Source organism: Aulostomus chinensis, chromosome 22 (genome assembly GCF_037954235.1).
Source record: "Aulostomus chinensis isolate RoL2024-O1b breed Wild chromosome 22, RoL_Achi_v1.0, whole genome shotgun sequence".
In the NCBI taxonomy this organism is placed as follows: domain Eukaryota; kingdom Metazoa; phylum Chordata; class Actinopteri; order Syngnathiformes; family Aulostomidae; genus Aulostomus; species Aulostomus chinensis.
The window spans coordinates 19,834,904-19,859,764 of NC_141341.1; the positions used below are offsets into that span (position 1 = coordinate 19,834,904).

General features: G+C 46.7%; 1 protein-coding gene across 1 annotated transcript in view; it reads left to right on the forward strand.

The window, feature by feature from the left end:
* The first annotated feature begins 6,188 nt into the window (after nt 1–6,188).
* thsd7aa (thrombospondin, type I, domain containing 7Aa) overlaps nt 6,189–24,861 on the forward strand; it is a 104,150-nt gene continuing 85,477 nt past the window's right edge. The window contains exon 1 of the mRNA XM_086193286.1: nt 6,189–6,568. Within this exon, the coding sequence (XP_086049412.1) occupies nt 6,415–6,568 (154 nt within the window). The 5' untranslated portion in view covers nt 6,189–6,414. The remainder of the gene's footprint in view (nt 6,569–24,861) is intronic.

The following is a 24,861-nucleotide window of genomic DNA, read 5'->3' on the forward strand; positions in this document are numbered from 1 at the left end:
GATTGGACTACAACTCATTTCCAGGCTCATTTCAGATGTTTAAGCTAAACACACGCTGGCTTATTGAAGCGAGGCCTTTTACATCATGACAGATGCTGACAGTGACATTTATAGACTTATTAATGGAGAAGAGTGGCGATTTATATCAACATAGCATATCTGCCCATATAGTTACGCTGTAGAATCGTCAGGCGTTGGCAGCAAACATGGCACCCATGATTTGAGTTGGCCAAACTCTCTCTGTGTACGGCTCTGAGACAGACATGGTCACACTGCCACCTACTGGTCAAACACATGTACCACATATCCCTGTTTCTATTTAAGAGCCATTTTACCTAAATGGGAAATAAAATCCAGAGTAAATACAAGCAAACCAATGTTGTGTTATTTTGATGTTTCAACTTGAGCCACGAAGGGCAACAAATACTGGGCCAGAAAAGTCAGTTTTGCTTTTCTCATCTAATTAAATGCAGAAAAATGAGAGTGTCTGAAGCTAACATGCTGATATGCATATAAATACATGCATATAACTACGCACTGTTGTCAGTGTCATCAAAACAAAGTTCAAAGTGAGCTCATGATATATGACATGAAGTAAAGTATGCGTGGTGTACTAGTACACTCACACAGTTACTCTTTTCTGTGTTACTACATTCAGCCTCTAAATCTACTATGTATAAATGTCGACACGTGTAATTGTGATGCAGTGAAACATAACGCCATGGTTGCGTCGTTAATGAAACTAAATGTAGCATCTGCTAGCCATGCTGATAGCATCCGGGTCCAGACCAACAGTCCAGGCCACATTCTTATGCTGGTGTGAATTCCAAGAGGAGTGAGACCTTGAATGCTGCGCCTGCTGCAGCCACACAGAAGTTCAGCCTGGGAAACTGCAGTCACCGCATGTGGGGGGTGACGTGAGCTCATACAGATCTGGGAAAATCCTGATCCATCCGGACTCTCTTTGCATTACAGATAAAACTGACAGTGAAAAGTCAAAGCTATCAGACGGCGTAGCGTTTGCTGCAGGGGCCGTTCCTCAGATCCCACTGTGACTTCCAGCGCAAACTCATGACCCGTTCCAGTCTCTGCAGGGTCAGGGTCTGGGTTGTGGACTGTACTGAGGCAGCCGTGCCTGTGTGAGCCCAGGATAGCACAGTGGGATTTGTATGTGGCTCAGTTCCAGATACACTTGTATCGGCACCTTCACATATGAAGCAAGTCTGGCCTGGGCTTTGAAAGGGTCATGTGACCAAAACGGTTCTCGTTACATCAGCTCAGGGACAGACACCAGATCCAGTATCATCAGTCTGCTGTTCTGTGTAGCCGCACCGCCACTGGACACCTCTCACTCCTGCTTGCTGACCAGCCACGAGAAGCCGACTGAGCCGGACTCTCGGCCAGCCGCTCAACGCAACACAACTGATGAGCCGCTGTGACCCGACGGAAATAAACGAGTCAGTCTGGCACGGGTGTGGGAATCATTTGCACCTGTGAGCTGCTCCTGCAGTCGTTACATGAAGTCAGTCATTGATTTACACTCAGACGAGCAAAGGTCAGAAATGACAGCGTGGCAAATAGCACCAGCGCAGGCGTGGTACGGAGGAGGGTGGGGAAGGTTAGCTCGCCCACACTTTGTTACAAGCACCCCCTGCAGTCGCTGTGGCACAGTTCCACAAATACACGTTTACCTTTCAGTGACCTAGATTTTCATTTCTATTTTTCAGTCTCACTGTAAAACCTTCAGTCTTTGTTTTTTCCTGCAGGGCCTCAGCAGAGCGTCTGTGTTGCTGCTCTGGATCCACGTCACCACCGACGGACGAACCGCTCGATATGCTTACAACAGCAGATTTGCTCTGGTTTGTGCATCTTTGTGAGAAACGGCACTGAAGAGGCTCTAAATGTGGAGCAGTCTCTGGTACTGACATCATGCTGAACGACTCCACTCAATACAAAGCCGGTTGCTCTCATTCCCACCCCAGCCTTGTTCCGATGCACCAGGCTGCTCCCGGCGGAGGACTGGAAATGTGAGACAAGTCAGTGTTGACCGCAGGCGTCCTTGGTTTGACTCTGAAATGGACTCAAGAGTCTGAAGATGCAGGAGCTGAGACATAAAGATGGTTAATGCGTGTTCGTCAGGGTTCAGCAGGCAGCCAGCCGTCACGGCAAGACACCACGAAAACATACATGTTGTGCACTTCACCAATTCAGCGACTCTATGATGTGGAATCGTTGGAGGGCAAGCGTGTGATTGGTGTTCAGCATCATGACATGCAGGGGGAAGGAATGCTCCAGACCTGGAGGTTCTTGTCTCTGGGAAGGAATGCTGCTGTAGAGCTCTCATTGGTAGAGCCCCGAGGATCCTGGGGGGTCGTGGGGAGTGCAGTGGGGGGTTTGAATGTTGGGGGATGGGGACAGAGGGGTAATGGAAAGCATGGGGGAAAGATGAAAAACAAGCCCACGTGGTTCTTTCAACCTCGTTACGGCTAATATCCCGTCAACCGTAATCAACGCTGCCACTCTGTTGCTTCTCTTTAAAGTTCTGTCACTTGGGTCTTTGCAGCCTAATTATCCCACTGCAGAAAGTAAGTCAGGGTTTTAAATCGTTGCCTCAGCTCATAACATGCAAATATTCCCTCAGTCGGAGGAATATCCATCGCTCCAGAGTCGTTTCTCAGCTCCACTCATGAACCTGCAGGACTGAAAATCTGGATGGGACTGATTTCTATTTGAATTTCAACTTGAATCCTTAAATTCAAAACAGGACTTGGAGAGCATAATTTTAATGGGGTTATTATTTGGAGCTGCAATGCAATAAACTTGAAGCTAAATCTAATATTAGGAAACTGAACCATTTGCTTTGAAACTGCGTTCTCGCCTTCCTGACATTCTGCTCTCTGTACTCAAACGCTCTGTTCTCACAATCCGTTTCAGTTCAGTGAGGATGAGGAATCGAGCACAGACTCACAGAACTTCCATTCATGTCTGTGAACACTTGGCGCTCTCACAGCTTCGGTAGATGCTGTAGTTTTGGTGCAGCAGCTCCAGCTGCGCGTCAGGCAGGAGCTGAGGTGCAGAGCTGCTGTGGAGCGCTCAGGCAGAGCTCCACTAACAGGCCGCATGCAGCTGAAGCCTGAAGGTCCAGGATGCTGGTTAACCTGCGTCCTGTTTCCGCGACTACAACCAATCGCTCTGTCTCATTTAGGGACAAAATCCTGCAAAGCAAGACCTGCAGACCGTCTACAGCAGCAGCACAGCTCTTAAATCTGAAGAACTCAGCCTTGTCGTCCATGTAGGCTTTAATTTATTGATGCTTCTTATGCATTGCATTACGACGTCATGTGGAGGAATGGAGGAATTATTTAAGTTGTCGTTTCCACGGTGAAACCTGACTGTCTCCTCTCAGGCTCCAGCACAGCTCTCCCGCGCAGGCGTGTTGAGGAGGGCTCGCGCTCTACGGAGAGTTCTCAAATATTTCTGATTTGACCTGTGAGGAAATTCAGGCCATTTTTTTCTGTCTCTCTCTCTCACTGGATCACATGTTTGCCTGCTGTCCAGCTGACACGCAGCAGGTCATGATGGGAGCCCTGCACATCCACACGTATGTGACAAGGCTGTTAGAAAAACTTCAGCGAATAAAGGATGAGAAAACTGATGGTGTGTCTTTAAAATGACTTCTCAGTTAAGATTCATTCAGAATATTAAATATATTCTTATATATTCTTGAATGTCAGGAGGTCTGTTCCCTGCCATCCTGGTGCAGCCCAGCGACACTGCAGACTCAGGGCCCGGGGACCTGCAGAGTCCTGACTCTGATGGACAGGTCGTAGGAGCTCTGGAGGCTTGGAGGCCTTCACTAAAGTCTGTTGTTGCTTTTGGAGTAAAAGGGTTCACATGTTGTGTTGCATCCAAACACAATTATAACACAACACATGAGTAAAGCAGTAAAAGTACTGCGTGATGACATCAGAACCAGTACTTGAGGATGTGACGTGTACCAGGAGGAGTCAGTGAATGAGACCTGAAGGTAAAGTGAGTCTGGATCAGTGAGGGTCCTCCTTCTATGTTCCTGTTAGAAACACGCGTGTAGTTGGCCTACATGCTTCTGACACGTCCATGTTACTTGCTTGTGTGACCAAAAGTGTTTGTGTAGCATCGCGGTTGCTACGTGACAACAACATAGACGTGTAACAGCTGTGGAAACACAGATGCAGATCAGAGAGAGAGAGAGAGAGAGAGAGGGAGGGAGAGAGAGAGAGGGAGGGAGGGAGAGGGAGAGAGAGAGAGAGGGAGGAAGGGAGGGAGAGAGAGAGGGAGGAAGGGAGGGAGAGAGAGAGTGTTATACTTTCTCAGGTCATGTGACGGTGGGTTCTATCATCCATGTTTCATGAACGATGCAGTTCTCTACTTTTTTCATAAAAGCACCTGGGTGACTTTTCTATCGTTACACAACCTGACGCACGACAGAGGGAAACCCTGCAACCTGCGGCTCCTCCCCCTTATCTGGTAGCATCCAATCAGCAGCAGGTGGGTGGAGGACTGAACAGAGAACCGGCAGCAGTGACAGAAGAGAATCGATGGAGGCAGCGGCAGGGTTGTGTTCATGTCACACCAAACCATCACCGTCCAGGTCCCCAGAAGACGCCGCCCACAGGAGAGGCTGCTGAAGGCCCATAGCATCACCTTCAGAGCCGGAGACGCAGATTGTCTGAGAATAGCAAGGACCAACCTGGCCTCTGGTCCCCGGTCCCTGGACAACCACACATCAGCCTACGAATAAGACCCCTCCTGCTGCTTCAGGGACACATGAAGTCTGGCAGTGTAGGGACAATCTGATCAGGTCATCGGTGCTTTCAGACGTGTAACAGTGGCTCTCGTGCGCACCTCCAGGTGACAAACATGCTAAACGGGCTCCTTGTCTTGAGCCTGAGGAGCGCTGGAGGATGCGTGAGGGAGGTGGGCACGCGTGGACCAGCACGGACGACAGTTTACCGCTGAATAAAGGACGAGAGCTTCTCCTGTTGTGTGCTTTCTAAAAGGTGAATGTTCATTGAGTTCTGATCTGATGTCAGCTAAAACACGCCAGCAGATCAGAATTTCTAAAATGTTGCTTAGTAACAGCTTCACAACAAGACGTCTCTCCAGGCTACGAGGCAGGGATCTGTTCTCTCAAGATACTGGCCGAAGTCAGGGGCAGGAGTCAAATATGTTACACGGCCGAGTCTACGCATCTGCCATGGCGAGCAAGACAGAGGAGGAGGAAGGAGGGAGAGGAAGAGTGAGGAGCTGTGAGAGAACGAGGGTTCGTAGTTCATGCATTTAGGGACAGGAGATGTCCGTGGGGGCCAGCTCTTTAAAACTGAATCCTGAAACGTGTCATTGGCGCTGTTCTCTTGGTTATGATGATGCACCAGCTGCAGCACTTCCTGGTACCTATGATGTCAGTCACAGGAGGAAGTGGATCAGCTGCGCGACTGACAGCTCGTTTGATTTACTGACCCACCTGCTGGTCAAATTTATCATCTGCTCTCACCGCGCGCCGTGGTTGTGTTTCATGAATAATAAAGAAGTCCTCTGACGGGGCGGCGAGTCTCACTTTGAATATCACACAAGGTCAAACTGAGCTGCGTCTTTAATTGATCTTCTCTTCCCTCTGCGAGGTCGTTCAGATGAAGTCTCCCTGACAGAGGCCAGCAGGCCGGCAGGAGCCTCTCTGAATGTTGCAGGGTTCATGCCCTCAGGGGAGGAGGCCAAGGGCAGAGTCAAAGTGTCCTTAAAGGGTGGTTGGGTAAAATCAGGGTGTGTCAGACACAAATTGGGTGAAGAGATTTATCAGGGAAACGAACTGCAAAGACGACGCCGTGAGGAGCGGCGTCCAGGTGTGTTTTGGTAGGTTTGGTGGATTTGAAGCCACTTGAGCTCATTTCATTAAGACACACACTTCCAGATCTGTGCCCTCTCAGCCCAGCTGACTCGTTCAATCAGCACGCAGCTTCACCGAGTCCTTTGAAAAGGGGATGAGAGGAGGAGGGAGGATGGAGAGGGTGGGCTTGTGTGTGTGAGAGAGAGAGAGAGAGAGAGAGAGGGCGAGCAAGGGGAGGAGGAGGAGGGAGGTGCTGCATCGAGCGGCGTGCAGCAGCAGCAGCAGCAGCAGCAGCAGCAGCAGGCTGGGCTCACCATCTATTGTTCCCGGTGTTTTTGCTGCCAAACCTTATTGTCTCTCATTAAGGAGCACAGCGAGCCGGAGGAGGAGACTCGGTGCTCCTCGCCCAGGATTACTTCTTATTGGACATCGCTGGTGTGGAAGAAACGAAAGCAGAAAACACACACACACTTCATCTCTCTACCTCGTGGCTGGGCTTCTTTTTTCCTCCGGACTGCGTTGGGAACTACAGTACTTGCTGTGCGGTGGCCATGCGTCTGGCCAGAAGAGCCGTGGGGACGCCGGGGGTCTGGCGGGGGGTACCGCTCTCCTTTCTCTGGAGCTTAGCGCTGCTTTTTGTCTCCATCTGGGAGCTGGATGCACAAACCGCAGTGGAAACTAAACCCCTGTACATCTGGCAAACAGGTAGGGTCCTGCCCCCTCCATCCCCTCACCACTCCCCCTCTGGGGGCAGAGGGTTCCTAGAAATGCAGAGTTGCTGGATGGATGTCCCGTCCTCTACTACTTAAATATTGATAGCTGCATGTTTGTGTACATTGCAGGGTGAAAGAAAGCTGGTCCTCAGCAAGCGAGTCGCTGCTTTCCATTTCTCTGCTGTAAAATGAGCTTTGGGGATTAGAAATCATCCTGCAGAGGAATTAACTTGAACCATTCTTTCATTTAAGACAGTTCTACCTTGAGTCCGTCTTCCTGCAGACGTACATGTGGCAGAGGCTGATGCACTGGAGCCATCTTGCTACAGCACAGTGTGGTACCGTATTTACTGCAGTCCCTGAGGTGAACGTCTCTCTGCCCCTGTGCTGGAGCTCGGAGCAGGAGGCTGTGCTGGATGTCAGCTCCTGTCCTCCGCTGAGGCAGCTGGGACTCCTCGGCCCAGCGCCTCTACTGGACTCATTTATCAGTTTGACACGTGTGCTGTTGATGGGAAAGAGTGGGCAAATGCAGGCGTGCTGGAGTGGAAGCTCGCTGCTCAGGCGAGTGTTGGATTTGTGAGTGAAGTCAGGGCTCTGGTGTCCTGAGCCTGGGTGCGAGAGCGTGGCTGTTAGCAACAATACTGGACTCCCTGCTGAGTCTGTTCGGGTGGCGTCTCTGACCGGTGGAGGTTCATTATCTGGACAGAAGCACATGGTCACAGGGACACAATACTGATGCATGGTCCAGTGGACAGAGTGAAGGAGGAGGAGGGGATGAATCCTCCAAGCCGGTGGGACAGGAGTGCCCTTCGGATGGAGATCAGCGCTCCCTTCCACCGGTCTGATCTCTTTCCACTGCTCTGGATCGATGTGCTGGTTCCACACCCCCCCCCCCCCCATTGGTATTGGCCAATCAATACTTTTAGTCAATGTGGGCTTTGAATGGACCCTGAGATGCAATTGTGGCTTTTTAATAAACCAATTAGTGATACAAAAGTATGACAGTAGTCAGAGCCTGAAAGCAGTCTTCACCCTCAGCAAATCTTTTGTTGCAGCCTCCAGACTAAACAGTTCCAGTTGTTGCAGTTACAAAGATTCCGCCTGACGTGGGAGATGCTGCTCGTATCTTGACGCTGCTGCAGTGAGGGTGAGACGCTTGGAGGTGTGGATCAGCAAGAAGCATTGAAGGCAAAGCTACTTGCTCTCAAACTTCAGCCACATTTGCCTTTTGCAAGCCGGAGGCACAGAACAGACAAGCAAATGGTTGTCAACAAAAATAGAAACACTGGCCTCCCCTCATCTGTCCGAGGAGGGAGGTGAGATGCCTGTGCAGTGGAGAAGGGAGACGGCGTGCGAGCAGCTGAAGCTAAAGTTGCGCAATCCGAACCCGAACCTGAGCGTGTGACACAACACGAGGGCGTTGTGGTCCAGACAGGCTGGAATGTTCCCACATTGAACACGCGTGTCTCCAGTCGTGTCCCAACACCACAACTGCTGGAATAAAAAGAGTGAATGCACATGGAGGGTTGGGCACATTTATCAAGTAGAGTCCAGCTCAGCAGCCTCACATGAGGGGCCAGTGAACCACAAGCAGGCCAGGGCTCCACCAGCTAGCAGCCGACCACTGGAGCTGACTGACTCTGGGCAACGCTGTCACTCAACCGTTGCCATGGGAACCACCTGCTGAGACGCCTCTGTTCTCTGTTTTGTGGTTGTTGTTTCGTCCTTTTGTCAGCGGTCAGGTGACGTAAACATGCTTGTTTATCGTGTCCACGGACTTCACAACTGTCATTTTTACGGGTGAATGGAGAACCAGGAAATGAGTGTCTGATGCTTTTGGAGCTACAACTTCCAGTAAAAATCCATCAGATCTCCCATAGATTCTCCTTTAGACCTCCAGTGACGTCTCCTCCTCCCCCTCTCCTCTCCTCTCCTCCTCCTCTTCACGTTTATTGTTTACAGCTCGTTCGTTCACTCCTGGTGTGAAGGAATGAAATCCTATTGTATTTTGGGCTCTGCCTCCCACTGTGTCAAGGCAGCAGATGAGATTAAGGGTAGAGAAATCAGAACAGATTGGCCAGACAAAGTTAACCTAGATATGCTTCAGACATGTGTTTGTGCGCTTAAGTGTGGCGGCTCGCTGCTTGTTGTGTGGCTCCCGGACGCCGTTTTTGTGGTTGATATTTGACATTTGTTAGGAGATTCTGTCCGTCTGTGCTCAACCACGGAGGGTCACAGTGGCTAAATGCTTCCGTCTGTTCAGGAAAGAGAAAAAGGACATTTTTTAAGTAGAGGATTTGTTATTTTGGCGTGACATTTCTACAGCTGGTTGTCAGCTGGCACTCAAGCGTGAGGGTGGCAGGGGTGAGCGGGGGTGAGGTGGTGTTGCTGCCTCCCCCCATGTGTGTAGGGGTGCTGTGGGAAGACAGTACGTGAGCTTCTAGCCAACAGAGTCAAGCTGCGTGTCACATTGTTCCGCAACATGACCTGCATATGTGTGGAGTTGTGTAAGCTTTAGACTCTGGCAGAGGAGCGCGGCGCCCAGACGCAGCAGACAGAAGGCTGGAGGATTAGATTCCTGCTGCTCCCTGCAGAGAATTTGCTCGTTTTCCTGTTCGGTTTCCTTCCTCGTCACAGCTGAAGTGTTACTGAGATGTTGGATGTCAGTGGTGCTGTCAGGTCGGAGGCCGGCAGGTCTGAATCCACCTGGGCCAGAACTCCAGGACCAGAAAGGTCGCTGGTGCCAACCTCAGAGCCGAGCCGACCTTTAGGCCTGTGTGCCTCCATAGTTTGATTCTCCCAGTCGGTTGCTGAGGTGAAGCAGTAGAGCATCACCACATTTTACACACACACACACACACACACCCCTACACACACCCCTACACACACACACACACACACACACACACACACAAAGGAAGTAGGTTAAAATGGCTGCCGCTCAGCTCTGTAACATAACTGTTCATTTTATTCTGAGTAAGTAAGGTTCTCCAAGTGGGCTCCTGGGCCCAAGCGAGGGCCGCTCAGGCCCCCAGAGGGTCTTTGGTCAAAGGAGGAAAATGTTATTTTAATTCATGCGTAGGATTTCTTTTGTTTAAATGTTGTAAAGTCTCTCTGACCGTCATCGCTCGTTGGACCTTTAAGGATTCACATCTTCAAGCTTTGGATTTATTGAGAATAGTTTAGTCTTCCTGGTCAGTTACTGAGATGACCAAGAGGTCAACAGCGAAAGAACAGCAACTTTCCCACAGGAAAAGGGCCTCATTGCTGAATCAGATTTCCTGTGTTTTTGAACAACAACAGCAACAACAGTAATCTTTTCAAAAGTAATAAAATTAGTATTTATAATGCTAATTAGTATTGATATGGAACTTTTCTAGGAACTCAAAAGTGAGAGGAGAAAGAGGTTCATGTTTAAGGTGCAGCCTGTTTCTACATGTCAGGGTCCTGAGCAGCACTTGAAACGGGGGCCTGGGCCACAAGTTGGCGGGGAAGCAGAGGTTGGAAATCATCTGCCTGGCAACTGAGGAGCTCATCAGGTCCTCGCCTCTCATGCGGTGGATCACACGCCGCTGCTGTGGGTACTTCGCCGGGGAGCACAGAGATTTCCAGTTTAATGGCCTAAGTCACTCAAGCTGAATAGAGGAGGAAGTTCAAACATCCAAAAAAACTGTGATAAACAGTAATACTGCAGTAATGAGCTTGGAGCGTTCACCCATTACTCCCACCAGTACACAGCTCGCCGCCCACTGGTCCTGGACGCTGCCGCTTCAAACAAAGCAGATCAATGACCGATAGTATTTATCAGGGCGGCCAGTTCCCCCGTCCAGACCCGACCTCTGAGACACACACACACACGCACACACACACACACACACACACACACACACACACACACACACACAAACACACACACACACACACACACACACACACACACACACACACAACAATCCGTATTGTTCCTCCCTCTGTCACAGATGCTCTTGTCCATGTGGTGCACTAAAGGAAGAAGTCACATGGTTTGCTCTTTGTTCTTCCCCGATGTCCCCATACAACCCCCAATCACACACATAATACAGTACACACACACACACACACGCCTCTCCCTCTCTGCCAAGTGACCTTTGACCTCAGAGCTGAGAGGAGTGTCATGTGGGTGCGGCTGTGACAAAGCCGGGGTTTGGAGGGGAACCACAGCAGCTTCTCCAGATCAAGTGTCAAGCGCTCCATTTGTCCCGTTGCAGCAGCAGATTTAAGAATTCAGTCGCTGCGCCGTCATCAGCAGCAACGCTTGTGCTCCGCCTCTCCTCCTCTCTCGGTTGGTCCAGTAAATGGGAGCAAGTGTGAAAACAAGGAGGCTTTGAGACGGAATTAGAAATGATGACCACAGCCACTCCTGGAGGAAATATGGCCGCTTGTCTTGGCGCCGAGAACTTAGCTTAGTTTAACTGAGTTGAATAAGAGCATCAAGATTGGAAGTCAGCTGTTACTAATCTGATAATTGACCTAGAATTGTTCCTTCAGGGGGCTGCACGGTGGTGCAGTGGTCAGCACTGTGGCCTCACAGCAAGAAGGTTCCGGGTTCGAGTCCCGGCTCGGGCACAGGATCTTTCTGTGTGAGTCTCCATGTTCTCCCTGTTCCTGTGTGGGTTCTCTCTGGTACTCCGGCTTCCTCCCACAGTCCAAAGACATCAAGAGGGGACGAGGCTGATTGATACTCTAAATTGACTGTAGGTGTGACTGTGAGTGTGAATGGTTGTCTGTCTCTATGTGTTGGCCCTGCGATGGACTGGCGACCTGAGACTGGCGCCTCTCGCCCGTTGACGCTGGGATAGGCTCCAGCCCCCCCGCGACCCTTAATGTGTAGGAATAAGCGGAAGATGACGATGGATGGATGGATGTTCCTTCAAGGACATATTCAGAGCAGAGGGCTTCATCTGATCGGTGTTATTGGACGTGGGAGACCAGCGGAGGCCCTCCTCTCCCCTGGGGGGGGTCCTTCTGCTGACCACAGCCCAAACATCAGGCAGCTCAGGACCAGTCTCAGGCTGCAGGCTATTCAAAAGAAGACTAAAGGTCACATGATCAAAACCTTTCCTCAGACCGCAATAACATTCACCTGAAGGCCTCGAGCACACCTGCTTCTACCACACGCCACACCCCCACACACCTCCATCCTCCTACCGCTGATGAATATCAGAGAACTCATGAAAACATGTGACCTGCTCGGTGACATCATGTGAGCTTCTGCATGTCTGAGCTGATCTCTGCATGCAGCTTAGCTGGACGGAGCACAAATCTCCTGAGCATCGTTCACTTCCTCCAGCAACACACCTGCTGCCATCACCGCGCTCACCCTTGCTATTTTTAGCAGGCGGAGAGAGGGGCGGAGCTAGGTGACCTTTCAACTTGCCAGGTGGATTTTCCTAAGAATGTGTTTATGCTGTACAAATGGCACTGAGAGGCACTTGTCACAGCTACGGACCCCCACGTCCAACATGTGAGTGTGTGTCTGTAAACTAGTGCATGTATGTATCCGTGCCTCCATGCAAGTATGGAAGTACTTGTAAGTATTAATGTGTACGTATACAAGTGTGTGAGCAGTGGTGGACAAAGTACAAAGTATTTCAATCAGATTTTTACTTTAGTCCCAGTAAAAGTATTCTGACTCCCAGCACCGTGGTTGTCTACTACTGTGTACTTGTATGTTTGTATGTGTTGGGGTCCACCTGCATCCTTGATGTCTGGACCTGCAGGTGACGAGCAGCGAGCTGCGTGGAAGTGTCCGGGTGTGGCAGGATTCCTCAGCTCCGTCTGTGAACTGGTTCATCTGAATAACTCGTGCCCCCCCCCCCCCCCCACACACACACACACTGTTGCAGCCTGTGTTTAGCTCAACACCTCTGATATCTGCTGGGGTTCACCTGAGGAGCTGCTGTCCAACTCTTAGCGGCTTGTTGAGCTTTGACGTGCACAGAACAGTCAACATGACAGTCACACCTCTGTTGAGCTGGTCATTGTACCTCCAGCAAACCTCCACACGGATGTACGAATATTTCACATAACACACACATATACATGTTCAGTATCCATACATATACATGTACAGTATACACACATACATATACATGTTCAGTATCCATACATACATATACATGTACAGTATACACACATACATATACATGTTCAGTATCCATACATACATATACATGTACAGTATACATACATATACATGTTCAGTATCCATACATACATATACATGTACAGTATACACACATACATATACATGTTCAGTATCCATACATACATATACATGTACAGTATACACACATACATATACATGTTCAGTATCCATACATACATATACATGTACAGTATACATACATATACATGTTCAGTATCCATACATACATATACATGTACAGTATACATACATATACATGTACAGTATCCATACATACATATACATGTTCAGTATCCATACATACATATACATGTACAGTATACATACATACATATACATGTACAGTATACACACATACATATACATGTTCAGTATCCATACATACATATACATGTACAGTATACATACATACATATACATGTACAGTATACATACATATACATGTTCAGTATCCATACATACATATACATGTACAGTATACATACATACATATACATGTACAGTATACATACATATACATGTTCAGTATCCATACATACATATACATGTACAGTATACATACATACATATACATGTACAGTATACATACATATACATGTACAGTATCCATACATACATATACATGTTCAGTATCCATACATACATATACATGTACAGTATACATACATATACATGTACAGTAAACATACATACATATACATGTTCAGTATCCATACATATACATGTACAGTATACACACATACATATACATGTTCAGTATCCATACATACATATACATGTACAGTATACATACATATACATGTTCAGTATCCATACATACATATACATGTACAGTATGCATACATACATATACATGTACAGTATACATACATATACATGTACAGTATCCATACATACATATACATGTTCAGTATCCATACATACATATACATGAACAGTATACATACATACATATACATGTACAGTATACACACATATACATGTACAGTATACACACATACATATACATGTACAGTATCCATACATATATATACATGTACAGTATCCATACACACATATACATGTACAGTATACACACATACATATACAGTATCCATACACACATATACATGTACAGTATCCATACATACATATACATGTACAGTAAACATACATACATATACATGTACAGTATACATACATATACATGTACAGTATACATACATACATATACATGTACAGTATCCATACATACATATACATGTACAGTATCCATACACACATATACATGTAGAGCATACACACATATACATGTACAGTAAACATACATACATATACATGTTCAGTATCCATACATACACATGTTCAGTGTCCATACATATACATGTACAGTATACATACATACATATACATGTACAGTATACACACATACATATACATGTACAGTATCCATACATACATATACATGTACAGTATCCATACACACATATACATGTACAGTACACATACATACATATACATGTACAGTATCCATACATACATATACATGTTCAGTATCCATACATACATATACATGTACAGTATACATACATATACATGTACAGTAAACATACATACATATACATGTTCAGTATCCATACATATACATGTACAGTATACACACATACATATACATGTTCAGTATCCATACATACATATACATGTACAGTATACATACATATACATGTAGAGTATCCATACATACATATACATGTTCAGTATCCATACATACATATACATGAACAGTATACATACATACATATACATGTACAGTATACACACATATACATGTACAGTATACACACATACATATACATGTACAGTATCCATACATATATATACATGTACAGTATCCATACACACATATACATGTACAGTATACACACATACATATACAGTATCCATACACACATATACATGTACAGTATCCATACATACATATACATGTACAGTAAACATACATACATATACATGTACAGTATACATACATATACATGTACAGTATACATACATACATATACATGTACAGTATCCATACATACATATACATGTACAGTATCCATACACACATATACATGTAGAGCATACACACATATACATGTACAGTAAACATACATACATATACATGTTCAGTATCCATACATACACATGTTCAGTGTCCATACATATACATGTACAGTATACATACATACATATACATGTACAGTATACACACATACATATACATGTACAGTATCCATACATACATATACATGTACAGTATCCATACACACATATACATGTACAGTACACATACATACATATACATGTACAGTATCCATACATACATATACATGTTCAGTATCCATACATACATATACATGTACAGTATACATACATATACATGTACAGTAAACATACATACATATACATGTTCAGTATCCATACATATACATGTACAGTATACACACATACATATACATGTTCAGTATCCATACATACATATACATGTACAGTATACATACATATACATGTTCAGTATCCATACATACATATACATGTACAGTATGCATACATACATATACATGTACAGTATACATACATATACATGTACAGTATCCATACATACATATACATGTTCAGTATCCATACATACATATACATGAACAGTATACATACATACATATACATGTACAGTATACACACATATACATGTACAGTATACACACATACATATACATGTACAGTATCCATACATATATATACATGTACAGTATCCATACACACATATACATGTACAGTATACACACATACATATACAGTATCCATACACACATATACATGTACAGTATCCATACATACATATACATGTACAGTAAACATACATACATATACATGTACAGTATACATACATATACATGTACAGTATACATACATACATATACATGTACAGTATCCATACATACATATACATGTACAGTATCCATACACACATATACATGTAGAGCATACACACATATACATGTACAGTAAACATACATACATATACATGTTCAGTATCCATACATACACATGTTCAGTGTCCATACATATACATGTACAGTATACATACATACATATACATGTACAGTATACACACATACATATACATGTACAGTATCCATACATACATATACATGTACAGTATCCATACACACATATACATGTACAGTACACATACATACATATACATGTACAGTATATACACATATACATGTACAGTATCCACACATATACATGTACAGTATACACACATATACATGTACAGTATCCATACATACATATACATGTACAGTATACACATATACATGTACAGTATCCACACATATACATGTACAGTATCCACAAATATACATGTACAGTATCCATACATACATATACATGTACAGTATACACACAAATACATGTACAGTATACACACATATACATGTACAGTATCCATACATACATATACATGTACAGTATACACACATATACATGTACACAATGTGTTGACCTTCATCCACTTCATCTACTTCTTGAGATCAGACTGGAATAAAAGGCTTGTTTTCCAGGGGAGGCGACCCCCTGCCCCTGCCCTAATTGTCCCCGCTCCCCAAACATACATGTAGCCTGCAGGACACCCCTGCTGAGATCTCACCCCGTTGTGAGCACTGAGATCACCTCCAGATGTACGCGTGCTGATCTGATTACATTTAGATGCCAATATGCATCCAACATGATCCTCCCCCAGACATCAGATCAGACTCACTCAGGGTGTGATGCTAAGCTAGGCTAGAACCATCCATCCGTCCATCTATGTTCTATACCGTTCATCTGTGAAGGGTTGCGGGGGGGGGGGGGGGTGGAGCCTATCCCAGCGGACATTGGGTGAGAGGTGGGGTTCACCCTGGACGGGTCACCAGCCCGTTGTCCATCAAGTCTTTTCATCTCAGCGAACTATCAGTCGCTGTTTCTTGGTTCTGATGGGAGTTCAATGAGAACATGAAGGTTCTGTGAGTGGGATGTCGTTGTTTTGGACAAACCTCTGACTGAGGAGCTGCTGAGGTGCAGGGATCCGTCCAGCGACACACTGCAGCCATTATTAGAGTCCAGCGCTGTGTCTTTGTCTCTCTGTGGCTGTCCCTGTAATCCCCATTAGCACGAAGGAGTTTATAATCTACCACGTTTGGACCTTCCGCTGGATACCACTCATGGGGACAGCCTAGTCCAGACCTGATCCTGATCCTAGCCTGAACCTTACCTCACTACACACCGTCACTCAACTTTAACCAGGACCAGTGATTGGTCACACACACACACACACACACACACACACACACACACACACACACACACACACACACACACACACAAACACACACACACACACACACACACACACACACTTGTTTTTATTGTGTGTGTGTGTGTGTGTGTGTGTGCCTCATTACTCTTAGTAAAAGGGTTAACAGTGTGTGTCAGGATCCCACCTGCGGGCCGCTGACTAATTACTGGGCAGCGGGTGTGTGATCCTGAGGTGACTCCGCTGCTTGTTTGCTTGTTAGCTCAGACAAAACACACTGTGACTGATAGAAACTGGCCAGTAGCTGCTAGCGGCTGCCTGGTATCAGACAACTGCGACTCCTCCTCCAGGCCTGATGGTTTCTGGCTCCTCTGCTGGTTCCTGAGTGAGACCGTTGTGGTTTTACGGCACAGTGCTCACGTTGCATGAGCCCAAATGTGTTTGCTGAAGTTAAACGACAGTGTGGTCAGGCACCAGGACCTGGTCTGAGGTCAGTGGTGCAGTAACTTCACTGTCGTGGAGCGGGTGGTACAGCAGAGGCAGGGGGACCAGCAGGACCACTCATCCGTCCTTCAGCCGGTGTTGCTGATCCGGCAGGCTGAAGGACGGATGAGACAGACATCTGTAATCTCCTGATCTGGAGGCTCGTGCCAGCTGTCCCTGCGTGCTCCCCCAGCTGCTGTCACTCCGGTGACGTCTACTGGAGGCAGGTGGATGAACGGGGCCGTCCCTCCTTGAGCTTGAGTCTTCTCCTGGATCCAAAGGTGGTTTGGACCTGAGGGCACTTGATCAGTGGAACACGCTGGCAGTGTGCGAGGCAAACAAACTGATGTGCAGATCTGTCCCAGGTTGTGTGTTGATTGATGCTGAGCCACTTGGCTGTACTGCTCTTTCCAGTAATCGTGAACTATGGTTCAGGAGTGTAGGAGGTCCATTCAGGAGGGTCCAGGACAAAACCAGTCCCTCCACTATCTCACAGTCTTCTTGCTGTCAGATAAGCCCCTGGATCCCTCTAGCTAACACATGCTGTGGGTAGCTTGATTAGCGCTGGCAAACGTGCCGGAGGATTGGCCTAAGCAGCATTAAGAGCTTTTCATCAACCTGTTTCTTCCTCTTGGTGTCATCTTCTATTAGCGCTCCTGCAGCACACCTTCCCCTGACAGGGTCGTCATGAGGCTCCTTGCCTGAGTCTGGTATTGTCATGTTTCACCTTCAGGTGCCAGGTTGTCTCACATCGCCACTGAAACTCTGATGCATCTGTGATGAGTTCAAATCCTCCTGTGGTCTGACTTCGTACCACAGTCCTGGACCCAAACTCACCAGGACCACAAATCCACTTGGTCTTGTCGGATTTTCTCTAATAAACCCGAGGCAACGTTCTACAATCAAGATGAATGATAAAGAATATCATGTGTGTGTGTGTGTGTGCGTGTGTGTGTGCATGTGTGTGTGTGTGCATGTGCATGTGTGTGTGTGTGTGTGTGTGTGTGTGTGTGTGTGCGCTATGCTTGCATCGACCTGTTAGTGCCTTTTCTAAACAACCCTCAAGAGCAGTGCACACATTTCCACATGAGCAGTTTTTACCTGGACCCTTAGAATCAAGGTTGATATTAAAATGCTGCGAAGGGTCAGGAGAGACTGTGGTCAGGCGGTCGTGGAGCGATGCTCTCTGATGTCGTCTCTGATGTTCACAAGTGTCTAACACCATAATTTCATTTGGGTTCCTGGTGGAAATCCACGGTGATTACAGGCTAAGCTGCATGATATAATGTTGTTAGTGGCAGAGTCATGCAGGCGCAGGCCCTCACACTGAGGAGTCAGTCACACACACACACACACACACACACACACACACACACACACACACACACACACACACACACACACACACACACACACACACACACACCCCAAATTATACCACCTACACTGATCAAGTTCAGTATGTCAGCTGACTTGTTCAGATGAGCTGGTCGTTCTAGCAGGCTTTGCTTCATGTAGCATGTAGCAGCTAACTCTTGTTTGGACTTCAACTGTAGCTGCGTTTCCATTACAGATTTTATCAAAATAAAAGTGACATTTCTTAAATTTCAACAAAGTACAGTTGCGATTTGCAGGGGTTTCCACTGAAAAGTGTTTAGCGCCATAATTCTCGCAAAATCTCATGCGGCGAGACTCCACTTTGAGGAGGATGGAGGTACGCAGCATTTTGCATTGTGGAGCAGGTATTTGGTCACGGCTGCTGCTGCCGCTGTTGTCATCACCAGACGAAGGCAGCGAGTGATGACACGGCTCAGGGGTCCATGAGGGATTTAACGTCACGACGTCACGTCGAAGAAGGTGTTTCCGTCGCACATTAGCGATATTCTTCTATACGACACGTCTGAGAAACCACCTCATGAGAGCGTACAAACTTTTTAACGATTTTAGAGAGGTTTTTTTTTATGTAGGTGTTTCCATTACCAGTTTTTCATTGCGATATTTAGGTTTTGCACAATTCTGGGGGGAATGGAAATGCAGCTCATCAGGCTGATCCTGAAACTTTTACTCCAGCACACCAGGGATGCGAACCGAGCTCCTGCGTGTTCTAGAGAGGAACCGTGGTCATGGCTGGCCCTCTGTTCCAATCCAAAGACAAGCCATGAAATGTGTTGTGAATCATTACGGCTAAAAATGTTTCTAGCTGGTGCCACATCAGCCAGATGTGCCCACTCTGTCCTGAGTCATGCAGCCTCAAGTCCAACATGGAGGTGCGTGCTGGAGCATCAAGCTACTCATTCTGCTCTCCTTGCTGACTGTTCCTGCACCTCTACTCTGCTCCCCAGAAGGAAGTGTCCGTCAAATGTTTGACTGTACGACCAGCACCACACGTTGAGCCTCCTACAGACTGTGTAGTACTTGTACTATCCAACACTTTGAAGGTCTCGTGGTCATGAATAGTGCATTACTGCCTCTGAGGGAGCTTGTTTTGAATGGAATTAAATTCAGTTTAGAGGGAGGGACAGGGAGGTGGATGGAGGGATATGAGATCTGGGTAACAGCAGAGGAACTCCCTGCAGTTGCAGCACGTTAGCAGCACTTTCACTGTATTATTCATCAAGCGTTGGAGGCAGCGGCGCTCTGGAAGACACAAACACAGTCACAGCAGCCGCCCTCGACCTAATGAGGCCCTGAGGAAGGCTCGGAAATCCGGCTAGTCAGCTTTCTACTTCGCTGTCAAAACAGACAGTCAGATGAAGTGACAGGTTCCCTCCTCTGACCTCGACCCGAGTCCTTGACCTGGCACCGGGTCACCACAGGGCCGCGCATCTAAATTCCAGAGGGTAGAATTTAGAATGTTTCATTGGCGCATCACAGCTCTGATGTCACTGGTGAATCACCCTCCAACCAGGAGCTGCTGGGTCCTTGCTGACAGAGCTCCTGTATCCACCAAGGGCTTTTCTGGCTTTTCTTTCTATTTTGTCTACAATTAAAAAGTTACAGTGAGTCAACTAATTTTTTACTTTACTCTTTTTGAAAAAGCTAGAACCAAGTACTGGAACAGCAGGTGGCATGAGAACACTTCTTCACTCACAATCTAATCTCTCTCCTGTGGTCTGACCGGGACCCCGTCCCTCCACAACCGTAGATTTCAGGTAACGCTGCTATCCCTGCGACGTCGGCAACACTGTGACTGAAGATGACACTCAAGGTTCTGGGGCCTTTGATGCTTCATGACACCTTCAAATACTCCATGGCTCCACCCCTCAAACACCAGGCTCTGCACTGTGAGGCAAAAGACCTGCAACGTCCACTCGACTAAGCAGGTTTGAGGGAGGAGCTGATCCACCGTGGTGGTCGTGTGGGAGGCTGCAGTTGGAGTCACTGGAAGGAAAAGTGTGTCTGCATGGAGGCGCAGCATCAATCCTGCTCCTCTCCCCCAAATATGTGTGTTCAAAGCAGCTTGAACTGCTCCCCAATGTTGCATGGCGTGCTGATTTGAAGTTGAACAGAGGGAGGCGAGGATGCCAGAGCACGGACAGATTGAGCAGCGTTTGTTGATCTTGAACGAGCCTCTTACATCAGACTGAGGTTTGCTTGATTCATCGCTCAGAAGCCAGTCGCTCCTTCAAATCCTCCTCCAGTCCCAACCTGACAGTTCACCGTTACCCACAACCCCCATCTCTCCTCTTCCTCCAACTTGTCACGGTCGGGCAGTTCACATGTTGGCCTCTGAACTGTGGAGATAAAAAGCAATCCTGAACTCTTCTGTTTCAATGTGAACCTCTTTGTTGATGACACAAATCCCTGGACTTGTTTCTGCTACTGGCTCATCATGAGAGAAGATCTCCAGCCACCTCATCTGGTCCTCATCAGCAGATGGAACCACACCTGCCACCTCGAGACCTGTGAGGCTCATCGACGCTAACAGTGACTAGCGCAAAAAGTGACTAGCGCTGTGCTAACAGTGACAAGCACTGTGCTAACAGTGACTAGTGCTGTACTAACAGTGACTAGCACTGTACTAACAGTGACTAGCGCTGTGCCAACAGTGACAAGCACTGTGCTAACAGTGACTAGTGCTGTACTAACAGTGACTAGCACTGTGCTAACAGTGACCAGTGCTGTGCTAACAGTGACTTGTGCTAACAATGACTAGCGCTTTGCTAACAGTGACTAGCATTGTGCTAACAGTGACTAGTGCTAACAGTGACTAGTGCTGTGCTAACAGTGACTAGTGCTAGCAGTGACTAGCACTGTGCTAACAATGGCTAGTGCTTTGCTAACAGTGACTAGCATTGTGCTAACAGTGACTAGTGCTAACAGTAACTAGCGCTGTGCCAGCAGTGATTAGCACTGTGCTAACAATGACTAGCGCTTTGCTAACAGTGACTAGTGCTAACAGTGACTAGCACTGTGTTAACTTTGACTAGAGCTTTGCTATCAGTGACTAGCGCTTTGCTAATGGTGACAATCGCTAACAGTGACTAGTGCTAACAGTGACTAGTGCTAACAGTGACTAACGCTGTGCTAACAGTGAATAGCGCTGTGTTAACAATGACTAGCGCTTTGCTAACAGTGACTAGCATTGTGCTAACAGTGACTGCTGCTGCCTCCTGGTGGAATGAGCCTCCAGGTCCTGGTGCTTCATATTCCTCTGTTGCAGTCACTGTTATAGAAGGACACGGCAGCAAGCTTCCACTTTGTCTCCAACAAGTCAAGCCTGGACATGTTGGAGACAAACAACAAGTTATGCACCAATTTGTAGTTTTTATTATGAGGACTAAATGTAGCTTTCTTTTAATGGCAAGAGGAGAAAAGTAGCAGAGCCGGACGTTCATTTAATCTGAAGTTTTCTGTCAGTGAGACGGAGGAACCTGGAACCGACCAGAGGCTGTGGCCTCGTGTGTGACTGCAAGTAAAATGAACAAGAGATTAAAAATGTGTTGATGTGAATCTTAAACTGTTCACATTCATACACTTTACATTGATTTTGTAATCAAACATCTTTTGATTTTTCTTGAATCAGTGTTTGATTCTGCTTGATTATGAGAATGATGATACAACAGTCATTCCTAAATATTCCCTGTACTGTGGAAACAGTCTCTCTGAAGATGTTTTGTTCTTTTATTCTCTGTGTGTGAGTGTGTGTATGAGTGTGTGTGTGTGAGTGTGTGTGTGAGTGTGTGTGTGTGAGTGTGTGTGTGTGTGTGAGTGTGTGTGCCTGTGTGTGTGCGTGTGTGTGTATGAGTGTGTGTGTATGAGTGTGTGAGTGCGTGTGTGTGTACGAGTGTGCGTGTGTGAGTGTGTGTGTGCGTGTGCGTATGAGTGTGTGTGTGTATGAGTGTGTGAGTGTGTGTGAGCGTGTGTGCGTGTGTGTATGAGTGTGAGTGTGAGTGTGTGAGTGCGTGTGTGTGTACGAGTGTGCGTGTGTGTGCCTGTGTGTGTGTGTATGAGTGTGTGTGTGTGAGTGCGTGTGTGTGTACGAGTGTGCGTGTGTGTGCCTGTGTGTGTGTGTATGAGTGTGTGTGTGTGAGTGCGTGTGTGTGTACGAGTGTGCGTGTGTGTGAGTGTGTGTGTGCGTGTGCGTATGAGTGTGTGTGTGTGAGTGTGAGTGTGTGTGAGCGTGTGTGCGCGTGTGTGTGCATCTCCAGTGCTCCAAAAATAAGCTGTTCGTTGTTCTTCTAAACATTTCCTCCATATTTCTGTCACAGGCTTGATGAGGATCTTACAGAAAGGCAAGTCTTGAATTCTTAGGTGCTGTAACAGACAATTTTGTTTCACTAAAGAGCAAAATGATAGAAACATTCTGTCGTCATCATCTACATACAACTTATCCTGTTCAGGGTTGTGGGGGCGGAGCCTATATCGACTGTAATGGGCCAGGAGGCGGGGTCACCCTGGACAGGTCGCCAGGGTCGACTTGTAGAAGCAGACAACCTCAGCACTCAAAGGAAATCCAATTAACCTAACAAGCCTGTATTTGGTGTGTGGGAGGGAGCTGGACCACGCAGAGAACATGCACGCTCCATCCAGAGCGCCCTGCCGGGTTCTGCTCGCTGTGAGGGGGCAGTGCGACCAACAGCAGCGGCGTACAGATTCGTAACGTGAAAATATTCAAGCAACATGAACACTCTGACGTTCTTGATCAAAGAATTGCAATAACATATTTTTTCTATGGAACACTCAGAAGAAGCAGCCAGGATTGATCAGGCCATCGGGTCTCTCATCTATTAATGAGGGGCGTGACCTTTGACCTGTGATAGGAACACAAAGTTCAGGAGACGTGGAAGTGCTAGAACGTGCACACATGGTTAAATAATGGTCAAATGATAGAGTATAAAATAACTCCCTGCCAACAAACGCTAACAACTGAACAGTACCCGCCCCCCATGAACCCAGTGACATCACTGGAACGCGACCAGCTTGAGAGAACTGAAATGATTGTGGAGATTTTCTCCAAAAGCCCAAAACGGTGAGGTTTTATCAGAGAGAACCATTCAACCACGTTTCTGTGTTTCAGTGCTGAACAGCAGTCCCACGTCTGCTAGTGTTTGAGTTGAGAGCAGCTGGCCAGCGGTGAAGAGCTGAGCTTCCGACTCGCGCCATGATTACAGATTTATGCTCAGAATTTATGAAACGACAGAATGTCTTCAGGAGCTGGCAGCCTGGAGCGGCCATGACCACCGGCGCCACATCCCCCTGCACGTCGTATGACGAAGGTGTAAAACTGGAGCCAGAAATAAATCGTGTTTATTTCTGGAACTCAAACACATTCAACAACTCTGATCTACAACACACACACGCTGCTCTTAGTTTCATGCTCACTACACCAGGAACCTGAATATTTTATGGCTGCGTGGTTGTGATGCGTTTGTTGCCCCAAAACAAAGTAATGAATGTGTTAATAATCAAAACGTCCCTCATCAGCAAAACCCTGCAGCTTCAGTGGACTTTTCTGACGTTGCTGAGCTGATTTGTGAGCTGTGTGACAAGATGATCTGAAGCACACACACACACACACACACACACACACACACACACACACACACACACACACAAACACACACTCACACACTCAAAAACACACACACTCACACTCAAAAACACACACACACACACACACACACTCACACACTCAAACACACACTCACACACTCAAAAACACACACACACCCACACACACACACACACTCAAACACACACTCACACACTCAAAAACACACACTCACACACACACACTCACACACACACACACACACTCTCACACACACATACTCACACTCAACCTTTTTCC